The sequence below is a fragment of the Castor canadensis genome, chromosome 13, assembly GCF_047511655.1.
Source record: "Castor canadensis chromosome 13, mCasCan1.hap1v2, whole genome shotgun sequence".
Taxonomy (NCBI): Eukaryota; Metazoa; Chordata; class Mammalia; order Rodentia; family Castoridae; genus Castor; species Castor canadensis.
In genome coordinates this window covers 36,976,738-36,996,107 of record NC_133398.1, presented here as the reverse complement: position 1 = coordinate 36,996,107, position 19,370 = coordinate 36,976,738, and the positions used below count along the sequence as shown (strand labels likewise).

The following is a 19,370-nucleotide window of genomic DNA, read 5'->3' as shown; positions in this document are numbered from 1 at the left end:
AAGTAGAAGTTATATTCAGTTCCATTTTCTGCCCTAGTGAACAGGAAATATAGCAGGCACGGATAATCCAAAATAATTGGCTAGTTTTTGGTATGTATTTTTGTTCTTAATCTAACTTGAGTATGTGTGGCTGAGAATCAGAACACATAATACAAAGCATTGAGCCCCTTTGAAAAACCCAGCTTGAGACAAGCCATGTTTTTCAGACCTTGCTGTGTTTCATTCTTTCTAGTTCAGCAACCCAGCAGAAAGGATAGTATCTCCTTCCTACCCTTACCTCATATATACCTTATGGTAAAGATACAGAGCAAAAGGGTATGGGAAAGAAGTATTTTTTAAAGGAAGATAACAGAGGGAACCCCAAATATGGTTCTGTTCTTGCTTGAGCAATGGTGACATCAACAAGAAGATACCCAACTGAGTGTTAAAGTGTTCAGGCTTCTGAGTTGAGATCATCCTAGTTGGGGAGTCTACAGTTCTGGGAGCTGGCCAGGTCAAAGCAGCACAATGAAAACTTATAGCACTTTGAACTTCCACAGTACTACTAGTGTAAACCTTTGTGGTCACTGGCACAAAGCAACCATAAATTTATTGGTTACAGGGAACCTATTGTGCCAGCCAATAGTGCATATTCATCTCAGTCTGTTTGAGCTGCTATACCAAAATGCCATAAATCGGGTCGCTTATAAACAACAGAAATTTATTTTTACAGTTGTGGAGGCTGGAAAGTTCAAGATCAAGGCACTGGCCCATTTTGTATCTGGTGATGACCTGCATTCTTATCCATAGTTGGTTCCTTAGCATTGTGTCCTTCCGTGGTGGAAGGGTAAGGAATCTCTTTGAGGCCTCTTTTATCAAGGTATTAATCTTTCATGAGAACAGAATCCCACTCATAACCTAATCACCTTCCAAAGTTCCACCTCCTAATATTGACACATTGGTGATTAGGTTTCAACATAGGAATTTTAAGGGAGACAAGCATTAAGACCATAAGGTCATTGTCTTCTCTCTCTCTCTCTCTCTCTCTCTGTCTCTCTCTCTCCATATGTGTGTGTGTGTGTGTGTGTGTGTGTGTGTGTGTGTATACATATCTCTTTTTCTCTCTCCCCCCTTTCTTTTATGATGGCAGAATGACTTTCTCTTGAGCCCATTGTTATAGGTGTGGTGTCCTAAACAAGGTCATGATATTGTTCTGCTTTGTGCTGGGAAAACCTTTCTTTCATATCATACTTGGTTCTGAATGTTTCATCTTGAAGGTCAATGACAACTTGTGGCATGGGGTTAGGGGAAGTGATCATTAAAATGGAGATTGAAAAGTTAGATGTGGTGGTGCGCACCTGTCATCCCAGCTGTTTAGGCTGGCTCAGACAAAAAAATCTTAAGATCCTATCTGAAAAATAACTAAAGCAAAAAGGATTAGGGGCATGACTCACATGGTGGAGCACCTGTGTAACAAGCATGAGGCCCTGAGTTCAAACTCTAGTGCTGCACAAAACAACAGCAACAAAAAACAGATTGAAGAAACTGGAAAAGAGAAAACTTGGAGAGGAAAAGTTGCCTATTCAGATTTCTGAAATGTTTTTATATCAAAGAGAAAAATAGGATTATGAATATTAGTAAAAATAGTTTTGTTTCTTTTGTAGTAGTGGAGTTTGAACTCAGGGTCTCACACTTGCTAGGCAGGTGCTCTACCACAATGGTTATTTTTTGAGGGCCTAGTTTGTTTAAATCTTTCTCTTTTTCTTTTCTTTTTTTTTTTTTTTTTTGGTGTACTGGGGATTGAACTCAGGGCCTTGTGCTTGCTAGGTAGGTATAGAGACATCTGACCATACCCTCAGCTTTTTTTTTTTTCTTTTTTGTGGTATTGGTTCTAGCTGAAGATTTTGTGTTTGCTAGATGAGAGCCTAGTTTGTTTAGATGTTGTACTAAGTATACCCCATGTGCTACATAGATTGCAAGGCATGGGCCATCTCTGTTACAGATGATGAAAGTGAGGCTCCAAGTTGTGTAGTGACATGCTCAAGGTCACATGGTTATAAAGTGATAACACAATTAAAACCAAGGTTTGTCTAATCCTGAAGACTGTTAGCTGTCAGGCTGCACTGACTCACAGTGGGTATCGATCACAGGGAGATAGACATAAGGTAACAGGGAGAAGTTGAACCATCCCACTTCCTGGGTCTGTTGTGAAGAGAATGTCTTACTTAGGAAAGATGAACTTTAAAGTAGGATTCTCTTCACGTCTGATCTTCTGAACTCCTTTCCAGGTCCAGGCCAGGCCATTCCTGACTTGTTCTCAATGATCCTTAGTCAGTTCATTTCCAGCCCCATGTTTGTAAGGTCCCATCATGCAGGGATCTGAATATTTGGATAATTTCTATTCTAAAGCAAAATGAAATTTATATAAGGCATCTCACTCTTTAGAATTGTGGCTTGTATCCTCAGCGTGATGCCCGTGCAACATCTATGACACCATTAAAAGACTCACTGGATTGTGCTGACCTAAACATAACCTGAGGTATAATATGCTACACATCTGAGCTGCTCTTTTACCAGTTGAACAACCACTGGTTTTCAGTGCTCAGATGACTGCTCTTTGATGAAAATGCCAATGCAGATCTTGCAGAAGGGAAGGAAAAATAGTCCCTTTCCACACAAAGATACTTTAGTAATCCATCAGGTGGTGATGGGGATATGAAGAGCTGGGAAAGAGCTCATCTTCTTGAAATGCCCATTGTCATCTAATTTACATCTTAAAAACTCGTGAAGAATATTGGTTCGGGGATGTAGCTCAGTGGTAGAGCACTGTGTAGCATGAGAGAGGCCTTGGGTTCGATACCTAGAGGGGCAAAATAAACAAGATTATAAGGAATGTTAGTTTGTATATTCACCTTTGACAAACATGTTGTTTTACATATTGCTGTTTGATTTTATAAAATAATTATGCCAATTTAAAGCTTTTAAAAAACAATATATTTGCAAATTGTATTAATTTTGTTTATTTTTTATTGTGCTGGGGTGAGAGTACATTGTAGTATTAACCGAAGTTCTTATATCAAATATCATGTTAAATAGATCAAATACTGTCTTAATAATTTTATAAAATTCTTTTTTTTGTAGTTTATTCACCTTGATGATGATTGTGTAACAGAACTTTCGGTACATCACAGAAACAACAGGCAAACAATGGAGGATTTAATTTCATTGGTAAGAAATACAACATGAATCTGAGAGTAACATATTTTGTCTAATTATTTTCTCATAAAATTAAAAATAATACAGCATTTTTGAGATCTATGATTTTATCATGAATGTAAATAGTTGTACTTACTTTATATTTATGTATGATTTCAAAGCAGTTCTTTTCTGATGTCTGCGAAGTATCCTCTGTACACATGAATGAATACACTTAAGACATTGATGAAAGAGACTTAGGACGACTAAATAATTGAGAAACAAAGTAGTCCACAGGGAATTGCAGTTCTAATTTTGACTGCTTTAAAGTTCTGTAAAATAGAAGTATGTTCTGCTGTAGAAATGAAGTAAACACTTTTTTTGGAAAGGGTCTTCCTGTGTAGTTCAGGCTGATTTCAAACTTGCAATCTTCCTGTCTCCTGTGAGTGCTGGGATTACAGGTGTGTTACCACCATGCTTGGTTTACAACACAGTTTTCTTCTTTCCTGAGAACTCCTGTAGCATCGTGTCCCCAAGCATATGAACCAGATATCATGAACTCATTATCAAGATTTCTGGTGTTGGACCATGGTAGCTCTTTTAGATACTTAATACCTGTGGATGTTCCTAAAAATAGAGGAATTCACAGCTCTCTCTTGAGTGCAATCTAATGTGGTAGGCGCGAGCCACACCTTGCTTTGCTTGTGGTTCAGGACTATGTCTTTTATCACCTGTGATTTATATTTGTTTTTTTTTCTGTCCTCCAACTTGAAAGGTAGAGACGTTAACCAGATTTAAAACAAAACAAAGTAATAACAACGACAAAAAAAAACTAAACTAAACAGAGCTTTATTAAAGCATAGTTCTTTTCAAAGAGGAGGAAATATAAAGGGATTTTTTTTTTGAATCGTGTAATGAGTGAAGATCCTGGAATATGTCTGGAAGATGGAAGTATAATTTACTTTTTCATGGATAATGCCTTTTAAGGGAATAGCAAGACCTGGAAATTGTTGCCAGATACGTCTTTTAGCAAGGAAAATTTGAAATTACCACTCATGTCACCTAAAAAACTTATATGCCTTTTTCTTTGGGATGATCTTTAATAGAAGTCTGTATTTGAGATACCAAAAAAAAAAATTATTTTGATATAAAAAAAAAATACTGACAAAAGTAGTATAGAACGTTAGCATTGAGTTTCCATGTACCCATCATCCAATTTCAACAGTTACTAACATTTTTCTAATTTTAATTATATCCCAATATCCTTTCCCATTTACCTTTTCCAACTGGGATATTTCAGAGAAAAATCAGAGGCAGTATGTGATTTTAGGAAACTGTAGTATGATATCCACAAACTTTTTTGCTTTTTGAGACAGGGACTCAAGATGTAGCTCAAGCTGGCCTTGAATTTGCGATCTTCCTCATTGAGCCTCCTGAGTGCTAGAATTACAGGTGTGCACAAATACACCCAGTTTATTCACAGACTTTAAAAAAAATCTGAATCTTAAAAGTAACATTCTCAGAGTTTCAAGAATAATTGGAAAACATTTTTTTTTTTTTGTGGTACTGAGGTTTGAACTCAAGGCCTATACCATGAACCACTCCACCAGCTCTTTTTGTCAAGATGGTTTTTTCAAGATAGGGTTTCTTGAACTATTTGCCAAGTTGTCTTCGAGCCTTGATCCTCCTAATCTCCGCTTCCTGAGTAGCTGGGATTACAGGCATGACCTACCAGCCCCTGGCTCAAATGGTATTCTTTATAGGGTCTCTATATACAATTTTCAAGCTTAAAAGTAAAATATGAATTTCTAACGTAGAAAACATAGAAATTAAATCATATTAGGGGTTATTTTCTGGTGTTACATCTCTCTGCAGATCTCAGCCACTCCAAAAGTTAAGCATGACCTACATTGAGACTACAATGAGAAAAGTAATAGTTCCTCTTCTTTTATAGCATTTTCTCATTCTTAACTGCTGCCTGTGTATATTTGGGCTCAGTCCTAGAGATGAGTAGGATATGGTCTACTTTCTCTAGATCCAAAATTCACAGCTTTGGTTGTGCATTGGAGAACCTGGGGATTTAAAAAATTACTCTGGTACCTCAACCTTACCCGCAGAGATGGTGATTGAGTTGGTGTGGGGTGTGACCTAAGCATCATAGCATTTAAAATCTTCCCAGATGATCTCATTTTGCAGCTAGGAGTTAAGAAGCACTCTTCTCCAGTCTGTAAACAAACTATAGTCTGTACCAGCAACATTAGTGTCTACACCACAGACCTACTGAATCAGAATCCACATCATAATGAAATCACCCCAAGGAATTCTTAGGTACATTAAAGCTTAAGAAGCATTGGTCTAGGTCAGTGCTCAATCGGGAGTGATTTTTTTTTTTTTATTCATATGTGCATACAAGGCTTGGTTCATTTCTCCCCCCTGTCCCCACTCCCTCCCTTACCACCCACTCCGCCCCCTCCCTGTCCCCCCTACCCCCTCAATACCCAGCAGAAGCTATTTTGCCCTTATTTCTAATTTTGTTGTAGAGAGAGTATAAGCAATAATAGGAAGGAACAAGGGTTTTTGCTGATTGAGATAAGGATAGCTATACAGGGAGTTGACTCACATTAATTTCCTGTGCGTGTGTGTTACCTTCTAGGTTAATTCTTCTTGATCTAACCTTTTCTCTAGTTCCTGGTCCCCTTCTCCTATTGGCCTCAGTTGCTTTTAAGGTATCTGCTTTAGTTTCTCTGCGTTGAGGGCAACAAATGCTAGCTAGTTTTTTAGATGTCTCACCTATCCTCACCCCTTCCTTGTGTGCTCTCGCTTTTATCATGTGCTCAAAGTCCAATCCCCTTGTGTTTGCCCTTGATCTAATGTCCACATATGAGGGAGAACATATGATTTTTGGTCTTTTGGGCCAAGCTAACCTCACTCAGAATGATGTTCTCCAATTCCATCCATTTACCAGCAAATGATAATATTTCGTTCTTCTTCATGGTGCATAAAATTCCATTGTGTATAGATACCACATTTTCTTAATCCATTCGTCAGTGCTGGGGCATCTTGGCTGTTTCCATAACTTGGCTATTGTGAATAGTGCCGCAATCAACATGGGTGTGCAGGTGCCTCTGGAGTAACCTGTGTCACAGTCTTTTGGGTATATCCCCAAGAGTGGTATTGCTGGATCAAATGGTAGATCAATGTTTAGCTTTTTAAGTAGCCTCCAAATTTTTTTCCAGAGTGGTTGTACTAGTTTACATTCCCACCAACAGTGTAAGAGTGTTCCTTTTTCCCCCCGCATCCTCGCCAACACATGTTGTTGTTGGTGTTGCTGATGATGGCTATTCTAACAGGGGTGAGGTGGAATCTTAGCGTGGTTTTAATTTGCATTTCCTTTATTGCTAGAGATGGTGAGCATTTTTTCATGTGCTTTTTGGCCATTTGAATTTCTTCTTTTGAGAAAGTTCTGTTTAGTTCACTTGCCCATTTCTTTATTGGTTCATTAGTTTTGGGAGAATTTAGTTTTTTAAGTTCTCTGTATATTCTGGTTATCAGTCCTTTGTCTGATGTGTAGATGGCAAATATTTTCTCCCACTCTGTGGGTGTTCTCTTCAGTTTAGAGACCATTTCTTTTGATGAACAGAAGCTTTTTAGTTTTATGAGGTCCCATTTATCTATGCTATCTCTTAGTTGCTGTGCTGCTGGGGTTTCGTTGAGAAAGTTCTTACTCCTACCTACTAACTCCGGAGTATTTCCTACTCTTTCCTGTATCAACTTTTAGTTTGTGGTCTGATATTAAGATCCTTGATCCATTTTGAGTTAATCTTAGTATAGGGTGATATACATGGATCTAGTTTCAGTTTTTTGCAGACTGCTAACTCAGGAGTGATTTTTGCCCCTTAGGGAACATTTGATAATGTCTGGAGATATTTTTGGTTGTCACAACTGGAATACGTATGTGCACTTAACCTGCATCGAGCCAGTAGAGGCAAGAGATGCTGCTAAATATACTGTAAAGCACACAGCATCCCCTCACAACAAAGAATTATCAAGGTTGGATATTAGTAGTGCCAAAGTTGAGGCCCCTCGTCTAGGTGGTCTCAGAGAAGTTATATTGGCTATAGGTACTTTCCTTTTCAACACCAGTCCTCCTGCCTCAGCTTCCTGAGTGTTGAGATTATAAGCATGTACTACCACTCCTGACTTGTACTTTATAGTTTGAAGAGTCCTGGGAAAACCAAGTTTGAGATCAGTGAGGGTCTGTTATAGTTCTCATGACCTCTTGGGAACTCTGCCTTTACATTTGGAACTGGTTTGACAGGACACAGGGACATCAGTTCATTGTATGCTATTATGTGCTGCTGATCTTTGTTCAGAGACATAGAAACAGTATGATTCCCAAGCATTCGCCCCATGTGGAAGTCCCACTTTTGTTATGTATGAGCACTCCTGAACTGCTTTTTTATACGAGTAATCAGTCTCCTATGACTCATGATTTGAGCGGTATCATTGAGGCCTCTTGAGAGTATGTGAGCTTTCCTCTCACTGCTTTCCTTACTCTTCTCATTCCTCCAGCCATGAGTGGCTCTGCATGTGTGGATGCAGCCAGTCATCTGGGGAACTTCACTGAAGATCACATGTGCATATTCAGACCAGGACAGATCCCTTTTCTGTACCCCTGTAATGCTAGTATCCATGTGTTTAATGATTGTGTGTCTCTAGAGGAAGACCGGCTACAGAACGGTAGTGGGCCACTTCTCACTTATCTATCTGACTCTCGTGCAGGTAGCTGCCGCTCCTTAGTCCAGGTGCCTGTGATCATCACATGTAACTGAGGAGCTAAAAGTAGCTCTTTCTAATAAGTAAACTTAGAAAATTGAAATTAGAAACTTCAGAAAATTGACTTTCAAGAGAGGGAACTGCTCTTAAAAGATAAGGGACAATTGTGTTAGACTTATGGATTGACATTAGCTGAAAGTGTAACTAATGTGTCGATTGATCTGTTATTAAACACAAAACTCCTGGTGCATCTTACTGTAATGAGAAATATACAGTGGCAGCGGCAAAAAAAAAAAAAAGAGGGTGAAGGGGAAAAAAAGGAGGTTGGCTGTAAAACTCCTAGGGATGTTTAGAAAATTCACCTAAAACTGTTAGCACTCACTATCCAGGATAGTTCATAAGAAAGTGACAACTTGTTTCTTATCCATTGTCTCTAATCAGTTTGTAGCATCTCTTTACACACACATGACAATAGGTGTGGGAGATAGGAAAATGGAGTGTGATTAGAAGTCCATAGTTTTTACCCATTTTCCAGGGACCCGCTCCATGAAGCCTTGTCCGTCGTTCCTTCCCTCTGGCCCCCCTGGATTAAAGGCAACATTCCATCATAATTTATCATAGTGTCTATACTCCCTCCACTAGATTGATAGGACCATCATGCAAATTTCAAAACATGTACTGTGATTGGGGCCATCAAACATTAAATGATGAAAATTGTTAATAAAATAGTGCTGGTAGTAGATTTGGGTCATGAACTTTGTGAGGGAGTTCCATAGCATTAAGTATCATTCAGTATTGTTAAAAATTTAACACTTCTGGAGGTCAGAGTCTTACAGTCTTATTCTTTTCCTTTCTTGGGGGCATATTGGGGATTGAACCCATGGCCTCCTTGCACATGCTCTTTCACTTGAGCCATGCCTCCAGCTTTTTTTTTTAAATTTTTATTTTATTCATATGTGCATACAATATTTGGGTCATTTCTCCCACCTTTTCCCCACCCCCTCCCTTAACCCCCCCGCCCGTATTTTATTTTTGAGGTAGGTTCTTGCTAAGTTTGCTTGGACTGACCTCAGAAACTCACAATCTTCCTGCTTCCATCTCCCAACAAGTTGAGATTACAGGTTTAGAAATTTTTAGCTAAACATGGTAGATTGAAATAGCTGTGTTTACATCAATACTTCCTAAAATTCCACTAAAACAACAAAAAGGGATGTAGAAAAGCAAAACCTCTCAAGGATACGATAATAAAAGAAGACACAAAGGAATGTCAGTAGAATTTTGGAAGTTATAAAATAGACAAATGGTAGCTAACATAGCATTTTGGAGACAGCTGAAAGCTAAGGGCTTGGGAAAAGGCAAAAAGCAATCTGATGAGTACCCTAGAGCTCTAGAGAGGCTCAGGAGTCAAGTACCAGGACCCTCTCAAGTCAATGAAGTGAGGAGGGCTGGAAACAGGAAGGTTGGTGGAAAGTGTGATTTAGAAGCAACCTTAGGTTGTTTTCTCTGTCTTGTGCTATGCACAGCCACTTCTTCCTCATCCCAGCAGAAGATTGAAGCTGTTTAATAAGAAGTACTCTTGAACCAGACATAACTGAGATAGGAGTGACAGACCATTCTAAAATAGATGCATGGGGACACACAAAGTCCTCATATTGAATACCAGACCACTGCCTTTCACCCTCGTCTCTATTATCTATTCTGAGAATGCTGGAATCAAATTTTATCCTATTTGTAGTGAGTTGGGGAAAATATTTTATGATTTATCTCTAGGGAACAGCCAGGAGAAAAGACCTACTGTGCTAGTGATAGGGAATTCAGTTTCCTGTATATTCACCTTATAAAATAGCCTTGAAGTGATGGGCAATCCCATCCCACCCATTGACTGTTAAACTAGTCAGGACTGTAATACGATTCTTCACTTTTATTTATTTTTTGTATTATTATTATTATTATTATTATTTTGGTTGTACCGGGGTTTGAACTCTGGGCTGCATACTTGCTAGGCAGGTGCTCTACCACTTGAACCACGCCTCCAACTCTTTTTGCTCTGGTTATTTTGCCCAGGCTGACCTGGACCTCGATCCTTCTTTTTTATGCTTCTCATTACTGCTGGGATGACAGTTGAGATGGGGTCTTGCAAGTTTTATTGCCCAGGTTGGCCTGAAACCACAATCCTTCCAATCTCAGCCTCCTAAATAGCTTGGGATGGCATGGACTTGCCGCTGTGCCCACCTGTTGTTTGAGGTGGGGCCTCATTAACTTTTTGCAAACTGCAGTCCTCCCAATTTCAGCCTCCCAAGTAGCTAGGATTAGAGGCATGAGCCACTGGCACCTGGCTAATTCTTCATTTTTAAATAGGACAGACAACAAAACTGAACAGACATTTGAGGAAAACCTCTGTAACATGGAAGTCAAAGATCTCAGGATGTAGCTTAGTGGTTTAGCCTGTGCAAGGTCTGGGTTTAATCCCCAGCACCAAAAAGGAAGGCAATCAGGGACCAAAATGAATGGAGTAGGGTAGGAGAAGGAAGCAAGACAATGAAAAGATTCTTAAAAAAATAATAACAATAAAAGGAATAGGAAAACTTGGCTAAAAAAATAATAATTTGTAGAAAAGAGAAGTTAATTTATTCTTGAAATAGGAATATGATGACTTACTAAGGAACTGTCCAAGCAACAGTTCTTGCAAATCTGAACAGAAATGAAACTCAAAAGAGACATTTGAAAATGAAGCTAATACGAAATCTTTCCGAAGTAGAACCTACAGACAAAAAGATGGAACAACAGAGAAGGGACAAGAAAGAGCCAACATAAAATTAATAGAAGTTGTGGGAAGATAAATCAGAGGAAAGAGGGGGAAAAAACTGAAATATTCCAGAACTGAAGTACATGACTTTCTAAGAATGAAGCAGGGATTATCCAAGGCTTAGTTATGGACAAAAAAAATCCTACATGAAGGCCTTTTCAGAAAACTGGAGAAAAAGATCCAAGAAGTTTTCTAAGACAAGAATAGAAGGTCACATACAAAGGCTTGTGAGTCAAAAAATAGATTTATCAGTAGCTATACTAGGATAAAAAGGACCACAGTACCTTCTAAACTGAAAATTATTATCAACCTTGGACTCTATACTTGACCAAACTGGAATCAGGTGTGAGGACAGAATGCTGATCTCAAAAATTTACCTCCCACGGGTGCACCCTCAGAAAGTTACTGAGGATGTATTCTGCAGAGCGAGAGTGTAAATCCGAAAAGAGGAAGACTTAGGATCTAGGAAACAGGATACATTGTAGGATAGAAGTGAAAGGAATTACTAAACTGACTGTTAGGTAGCAGGTGGGAAAGAAGACATCCAGGGTGGAGCCTGAAATGAAGGTATCAGGTGAAATGTCTCTAGAAGGAAGGAGGCAGGCTAGCTGATGTCCTGTGAATACATTGAGAGATCAAGAGTGTTGGAGTATGTGGGTTGAATTAGTACACAGCATAATGGTCTATTTAATTTTTAAAGTTCTCAAAAAAGGAAATTTAAGAAAGTTGAATCTTTATGAGTTTGAGGCTAGTCTAGGATATATAGTGAGACCCCATCTCAAAAAACAAAAGCAAAACAAAAGAATGTTGGATCTTTCTTGCCCTTTCTCTTCTGTTTTTGCATCTTTTTCCCTTTAGCCCTGTGTAATTTAGCTGCTGGGTTTATAATCAGGATGGTCATATTGGTTGTTAAAATATTGGAATACTTATATAATGATTGGTAAATAGACTGTTGTGAGTACTCTCTGTGACTTTTCCTAGACACCCGGTGCACCACATCCCACAATTATTTTATTTTTTTTTAATTTTTATTTATTTTTTTGGCGGCACTGGGGTTTGAACTCAGGGCTTCATGCTTGCTAGTCACTGGCGCTCTTATCCTTGAGCCATTCCACCAGCCTTTTTATTTTTGTGGTACTGGGGCTTAAACTCAGGGCCTATACCTTGAGCCACTCCACCAACCCTTTTTATGTGAGGTATTTTTGAATTAGGGTGTCTTGAACTACTTGCCTGAGCTGGCTTCGAGCCAAGATCCTCCTGATCTCTGCCTCCTGAATAGCTAGGATTGCAGGTGTGAGCCACTGGTGCCCAGCTAATTTTTTAATTTTAATTTTGTGGTGCTGGGAGTTGAACCCAGGGCTTGCACCTGCTAAGCAAGTGCTCTACACTGAACTAATGTTTTTAGCCCTACATTTCACAATTAAAAGATTAATAATTGCCATAGCCAGAGGCCCCCAGAATCCTACTTACCTCTTGGCCTCCATTCTGGTTGGTGGTATTAGGATACCAATTAAATATTTAGAACATTACTTAATTGTGAATATTGTTTACATACTCATAATGTAAATGTTGATTTAGCTAAAAACTATGATAAAGTGGGAGGATGCATGGAGGAGCCATGCAAGGAAGGGAGGGAGTTTTAGAGCTAAATTCTCACATTCTACACTACAACATCTATCAGCAATATCTGAAGCTGAAAAAAACTTAAAGCTGTGTAAGCAGTGAATTTAAAATGATGGAATTAATAGCAGAAGACATAGCTCAGAGTGTTTAGAAGTTGTTCTTTCTGTGAAGTGGAAGTTGTGGGCATACAGAGTTGTGGGCATATAGACCTGTACTATTTGTCATTATATATCTTTGTAAAGCTGTTGACTTTTAAAATTCTGAATGTCTACATTGAGGAAAAAGTTAATTTTACAATGAACGTTATTTCAGCAAACAATTTTAGTTTTCTAAACAGCTTGATTTCCTTTTCCTCCAGTGGCAATATGATCACCTCACGGCCACCTATCTTCTGCTTCTAGCCAAGAAGGCACGGGGAAAACCCGTTCGTTTACAGCTTCCTTCTTTTGCTTGTGGACCTGCCAGTGCTACACCAAAGGTAAATGCTAGAATCCTTGGTCTGACCTGCTAGTCTTGCCATGAATTACCTTGTCCGTGAGTGAACACATCACTGCAAATGTTAACTTTCTGATGTCAAGGAAGCAAGGCATTTTATTGTTGTTGTTATTTTTGGGACAGAGTCTTGTTATGTAGCCTGGTCTGGCCTTGAACTTGAGATCTTCCTGCCTCAACGTTTATAGTGCTGGGATTACAGGGATGTATCACCAAGCCTGGATGATTTGAGAAAAATGGGATGTTCTGAACCTGAACTCTAAAAGTTTGAATGTTAACATGGCATTTTAAAACTACTACTCCTTTTTTCCCCCCAATAAACTAGTTCCTGATTATTGTAGAATAGATAAGCTAAAAGGAAAATAGGACTTACCTATAAGTCTACACTATAGATCATATAGTTAATATTCTACTGTTTCTTTCCTGGTTTTTTTTTTGATGGTACTGGGTTTTGAACTCAAGGCTTTATGTGCTTGTTTATATAATTCAAGTACATGCAGACACAGTATTTCTGAATTGTAGAGAACAGCTTTAAAAATTGTTGGAAATAAGACCCGTGAAAGAGGTTTTATATGACACGAAATATTTTGATAATTTATGTTAAGAGTTTGGGTTTAGGGATGAAGAGGATTGAAGTAATATTTTATATATATATATATATATATATATATAGAGAGAGAGAGAGAGAGAGAGAGAGAGAGATGAAAACATCCTACTGTTTGGAAAAAGTGGGAAGGAGAGGGGAAAATGGGAATATAATGAAAGGGTGAACTTTTTAAAGTACACTGTACACATATATGGAATTATCACAGTGAGCCCCCCACTTGTATTATTAATATGTTAATTCAAAAATAAAATTAAATTTTAAATAAAATTTAGGTTTAGGCTTTTGCAGTAGCTATAGCTCATGCAATTCAGATTCCTTCCATGAAAGTTGGTTGTATATAAATTGTTATTATATGATTTGCCTTTATCTCAGTTTTCTTTGTCATGGACTTCTTTTTGTGGTATGGGGATTGAACTCGAGGCTTTACATGCTGTACCACTTGAGCTGTGCATCCAGTCTTTTTTTTTTTTGGTGGTTCTGGGATTTGAACTCAGGACCTCATGCTTGCTAGGCAGGTGCCCTACCATTTGAGCCACTCCACCATCCTTTTTTGAGTTGAGTATTTTTGAGCTAGGGTCTCTTGAACTATTTGCCTGGGCTGGCTTTGAACCACATCTTCCTGATCTCTGCCTCCTGAGTAAGTAGGGTTATAGGTGTGAGTCACTGGTGTCCCGCCCTTTTGTTTTTTAGATAGGATCTCAAGCTGAGTTTGCCCAGGCCTGTCTCAGACTGTGATCCTTCTGTCTCTCTGCCTCCTGAGTAGCTGGGATTACAGGCGTTCACTACCATGTCCAACCCTGTCATGGACATTTACAATGGTGGAGAAGCTTTACACATTGGAAGCAACATGTCATTCCTAACTGCTTGGATTAGTCTGTTTTCTGTGTGATTCTTTATTGCTCCCATTGCCTCAAATTCAACTGCCAAATATTTTGTCAGAAGGGTATGGAATTTTGTAATGTAATGTTCCCTTAAATTAATTCAGGTTGCAATTTAAATGACTCTAGCATTAGGAAACTACCGTTATTATCCTCAGAGAGAGGTAGTTGGGCCTCTTGTAGAATTCACAATGATGATATGAATGAGCTGACTTTTTTTCTTTAGGTTTCAAAACTGTAAAAAATGTTAAAATGCCACCTCTTTTATTATTTTTAGTTGGATCCTCCCTCTCCTCAAATTTCTTTAACACCTCATTTTGACCTCTTTTGACCCTCATCAGTATCATGGGTCTTGTGTCTCTTCCAGACCTTATCTGCCTCCCATCTTGCCTCCCTAGTTGGTCTGCTACTGAAAGTAGCAATATTGGACGGCAGACTGGCTCAAGCAGTAAGAGTGCCTGCCTAGCAAGTGTGAGGCCCTGGATTCAATCCCCAGTGCTGCCAAAAAAAAAAAAAAAAAGGTAGTAGTATAAGCGGCTGTTGCGTGAAGAAATAGCTGATGTGAGGTAATCTTCTTCCTCGAATGGCATTCTGATCTATCTTGGAAGTTTTATTGGGCTGGTGAACGAATACCCCATGCCCAGGTAGATCTTTTGCCCCAGAGTTCAGTGAATCAGTCTTCTTGTCCTTCTTGCTTGAATTGTCAAACCCTTTAAACTTTCAGACTCTTTTGGATCAAAGATGACACAAAAGCATGAGCTTTGCTTCTGGTCAAGGTAACTGGATAAACATATCAGATAACTCTAAAAATAATCACTTCAGCTAAAATTTTAAACTCAGAACACTGCAGCTAAGAGGTCTAAGGCATTTTCCTGAGCCATTGGATTTTCTTACATCGATTGGCATGGTCTCAGTTGAGCTGTTTATATGATCTGTAAAGTATCCAGGTGGAAGATATCTGGGACAATATTTGCTCTTGTCTTCCATCTACTACATAATGAGTCTTTACATTAATAACTTCATTATTGAGTCAACTTTTACAACAGACACATTTTAATGACAAGAAATAAAGTAGGAATCAACATTTTTCTGATCTCTATACAAATCATTGAGCTTTGGCTTTGCAGCAAGCCACATAATCTCTTTTACCATGCTGTCCCTTAATGAATCATCCCCTTTTTGGGGGGGTGTTATTCATAAGAAAGTAGTAATTCTGAATTGTCAATAAGTCAGTTGATGATGCTTTCAGTGAAACAATAATACAGTCTGACCCAAGAGCCACAAAAGATTATACCTCATTGACGTCATTAGCATTGTCAAGTCTTATGGTAGATCCTGGGAAACAAATCTGTATAAAGTGTGGTACTTGCTTTCTTTTTTTTTTTTTTTTTTTTTTTTTTGTGGTACTGGGGTTTAAACTCAGGGCTTATACCTTGAGCCACTCCACCAGCCCTTTTTTGTGATAGGTCTTTTCAAGATAGGGTCTTGAGAACTATTTACCCAGGCTGGTTTTGAACTGTGATCCTCCTGATCTCTGCCTCCCGTGTAACTAGGATTACAGGCATGAGCCACCAGCACCCGGCTGGTACGTGCTTTCTTAGCAGTCAAGCTGAGACAGGATACACACACACGCGCGCGCACACACACACACACACACACACACACACAATATTGTAGCAGATCATGGGTTTCAGATAAGTGCCTAGAATTGTGCTGCAGGGACTTTAGAGGATGAGCGTGATAACCGTTAGAGGTCCAAACTGTACCAACAGTTGAGTTTGAATTTAGAAAAGTCAGCAAGGAGCACAGTGTTCAGGGCAAGCTAACTGGAATTAGTGGGACGGTCAGGGACCTTGCTATATTCTGTTACAGTGGCTAGACTAGTTTGATTAAAATGAAGAGTTCAAGCAGGGGAAGAGTGAGAGAGAAAAAACAAGTGAGTTGGAACTGTAAGAAAGACTTGGACTGCCATGTCTTGAGTTTTAACTTTGTGCATTAGGTAGTAGGAAACCATTGACTTTTTGAGCAAGATTGAAACAGGACTGCTTTTGGAAAATTCATCTAATGGTGTACACAACCATCAACTGGTGACGGTGTGTGAGCTGTTGTTTTTACTGTAGTCCATGACGGCCGTTGTTTATACAACTCTGAGCTCCTCTCTACTGAGCCTAGACTTAGCGTTAGTATTTTTCTCAGCCCAGCTCTCCATGCAGCCAGTACTAATCGACAGTAACTGCTAATCCTAAACTCTGTTGCTGCTAGTTGAGAAGATGAGGTTTATGGTAGAGATCATGTCTGTTTGAGTAGTCTAGTTATAAGAAGAACTGTCCTTAAACTAGGGCATAGCAATGGGTCTGAAAAAGAAGGATAAAGTATAAGAAATTCAAATAAACCTGTTTTGCCAGGTTAAGAAGATGTTCAGGGAAAAGAAGGAGGGAGAAATAAATCCAGTAATACCCCATAGTCTTAGACTTTAGGAAATCTCTAGTATACTCTTACTTATTTTTGAGGGGAAAAAAATGAGGAGAAGTAAGTTACTGTGGTGGTGGTGTTAGTATGGTACCTCGAGTGTCTTGTCCATGAGATACTTTCTACAAGGCTAATTTATTCCTGGTAGAAATGATTAGTTGCTCTGAATGTTCTTAAAACTAAAAGATCTAAATTTCAAGTCATTTCTTTCCCATCTTATGCTTTGTCAGTGCTTTTTATTTGCAAAGTTACCAATGAGTTGTCTGGTATTATTGTGTGATAGTTATTTTGTTAAGCTAAGTAAGTAGTACATCATATAGCATAAGAAAGTTCCCAACACATTGAGAGTCAGAGTCTCCTGATAATTGGAACTAAAATCTTTTGACTTGTGGTCTCTGTACTAGATGGTGAGGTCATTCTGTATCCTGTCTGCCATTTGCTTCTGCCTCCAGGGACTTGCCCTGTGCCTATAACATATTGGTTTAAAATTTGAATTATGTTTCTGTGTTCCTCTAACTTCTGTCTTTTAATTGAATAGTCAAAGAATCTGAGTCTGGAAGATGTGACTACAAGTGATGAAAATTATGTGGCTGGATTAATAGATTGTGAATGGTCTGAGGACAATTTATCAACTCCGCATACACCACAGGTTGGTCGTTTTTATTACTATTTAAAGTAGAATATATGTGTCAATTATAAAAACATTTAGACCAACATGAAATCAGTTATGTGCTTGAAAATTTACTGGATTTCGAAAGTATTGAAAACTCTAATGAGAGAATATTGAAATAGGAATGAAATGGAAGTCAGTTATTTCCAAATTTAAGAAAGCCAAGATTCTATTTTGGAGCATTTTATTGTTCCTTCTTTTAAGAAACAACAACAAAAAAAAATGAGATATAAGCCAAGCATGGTGTCTCACTTGGTGCTCATTTGGGCAGCAGAGATCAGGAGCATTGAGGTGTGAGGCCAGCAGAACAAAAAGTTATCCAGATCCCCATCTCAACAAACAAGCTAGACATAATGGCTTGTGTGTATGGACCTAACTACACAGGAAGTACAGGTAGGAAAATTGTGGACAAAAAGTGAGACTCTGTCTTTAAAAAAAAAAAAAAAAAAAACCAAAACAAACAAACCCCAAAATCTAGGGCAAAAAGGGCCTGAGTTCAACCCTCTGCACTAACCAAAAAAAAAAAAAAAAAGGATATAATTTACATCTGCTTAGAAAGTTAAACTCACCCTTTGTAGTGCATAGTTCTATGTGTTTTGACAACATGTAACCACCATAAAAATTAAGATAATAGAACATTTCCATATTCGCCCCAGAATTCTCTCATGCTCTCCTCTCTTATCTCTGGGTAGCAACCAATTTGTTTTTCTCTCCTTTTGATAATCTTTTAATTCTGCTTGAAGTTCGTTGAGCTTTTTGGGTATGTGTATTAATGTTTTTCATTAAATTTGGGAAGTTTTTGGCCATTAATTTTCAAATGTAATTTTTCTGCCCCATCCTTTCCCCTTTCTTCTAGGACTCCTATTATGTGTTACATTGGCACACTTGGTGCTATTATCAAGTGTCTGAGGCTCTGCTCATTTTTCTTTATTCTTTTTTTTTTTGTTGTTCCTCAGATTAGATAATTTCATTGAACCTGTTTCCCAATTTGCTGATTTCCTTTCTTCTGGCTGCTGAACTACTAACAAATTTTTCTTTACAGTTACTGTATTTTCAATACTGGTATTTCTGAATCGTTTTTTTAAATAATCTTATCTCTAGTGACACTCTCCATTTGTTGTGACTTTGTTCTTATACTTTTCTTTGGTTCTTTAGACATGCTTTCCTTTTTTTCTTTGAATATATTTAAAAATTGATATAAAGTCTTTGCCCAGTAAGTCCAATATCTAAGTTTACTCAAAGACAATTTCTGTTGATTGCTTTTTTCCCACATACTACATCTTTAAAATCTTTTTTTTTTGTTAAAAACTGGACATTTTAAATAAGGTAATGTGGCAACTCTGGTAATCAGATTTAAGTTACCTCCCTCTCTAGGATTGTTGCTGTTAGTATTTGTATTTAGTGATATTTTTGAGCTAATTCTGTAAAGTCTGTTCTTTGTCATATGTGGCTGTTGAAGTTTTTGCTCAGTTAGTGTAGTGATCAGCTAATGCCTGGGTCAAGATTTTCTTAGATGCCAGGAATCAGTAAGTCTCCCAGTCTTTGCAAGGGTTTCTGTGTACATCTAGGGGTACTTTTACAACTCTCAGCTCTGCCTTAACTTTCACTTCCTGTTTGCATAGAGCCTCAAGGTCTGTGGGAGGTAGAAGCAAGTACACAGCTCTAGGTATGAGCACAGTTCTATACATATACCTGGCCTTCTAGATTCCCAGGTATATGTTGGAGCTTTTCAAAGCCACTCTGCACAGCCCATTCATTCTGTAGATTTTCCTTTTAAGCTTTTTGGTTTGTCAGGTTTTGTCTCCCTTCTATTGCCTACTGCTTCACTACATTCAGTTGCCTGTAATTGTTTTTAACAGCTGCCTCTAAGGAGAA

The 19,370-nt window shown here is 38.4% G+C and overlaps 1 protein-coding gene across 5 annotated transcripts in view; it reads left to right on the top strand.

Moving 5' to 3' along the window:
- Melk (maternal embryonic leucine zipper kinase) overlaps positions 1–19,370 on the top strand; it is a 114,498-nt gene that overhangs the window by 77,207 nt on the left and 17,921 nt on the right. For all 5 annotated transcript variants that reach the window (XM_074051451.1, XM_074051450.1, XM_074051453.1 and 2 more), the window contains 3 exons: positions 3,121–3,207; positions 12,738–12,857; positions 17,364–17,474. In XM_074051451.1, the coding sequence (XP_073907552.1) occupies positions 3,121–3,207; positions 12,738–12,857; positions 17,364–17,474 (318 nt within the window). The remainder of the gene's footprint in view (positions 1–3,120; positions 3,208–12,737; positions 12,858–17,363; positions 17,475–19,370) is intronic.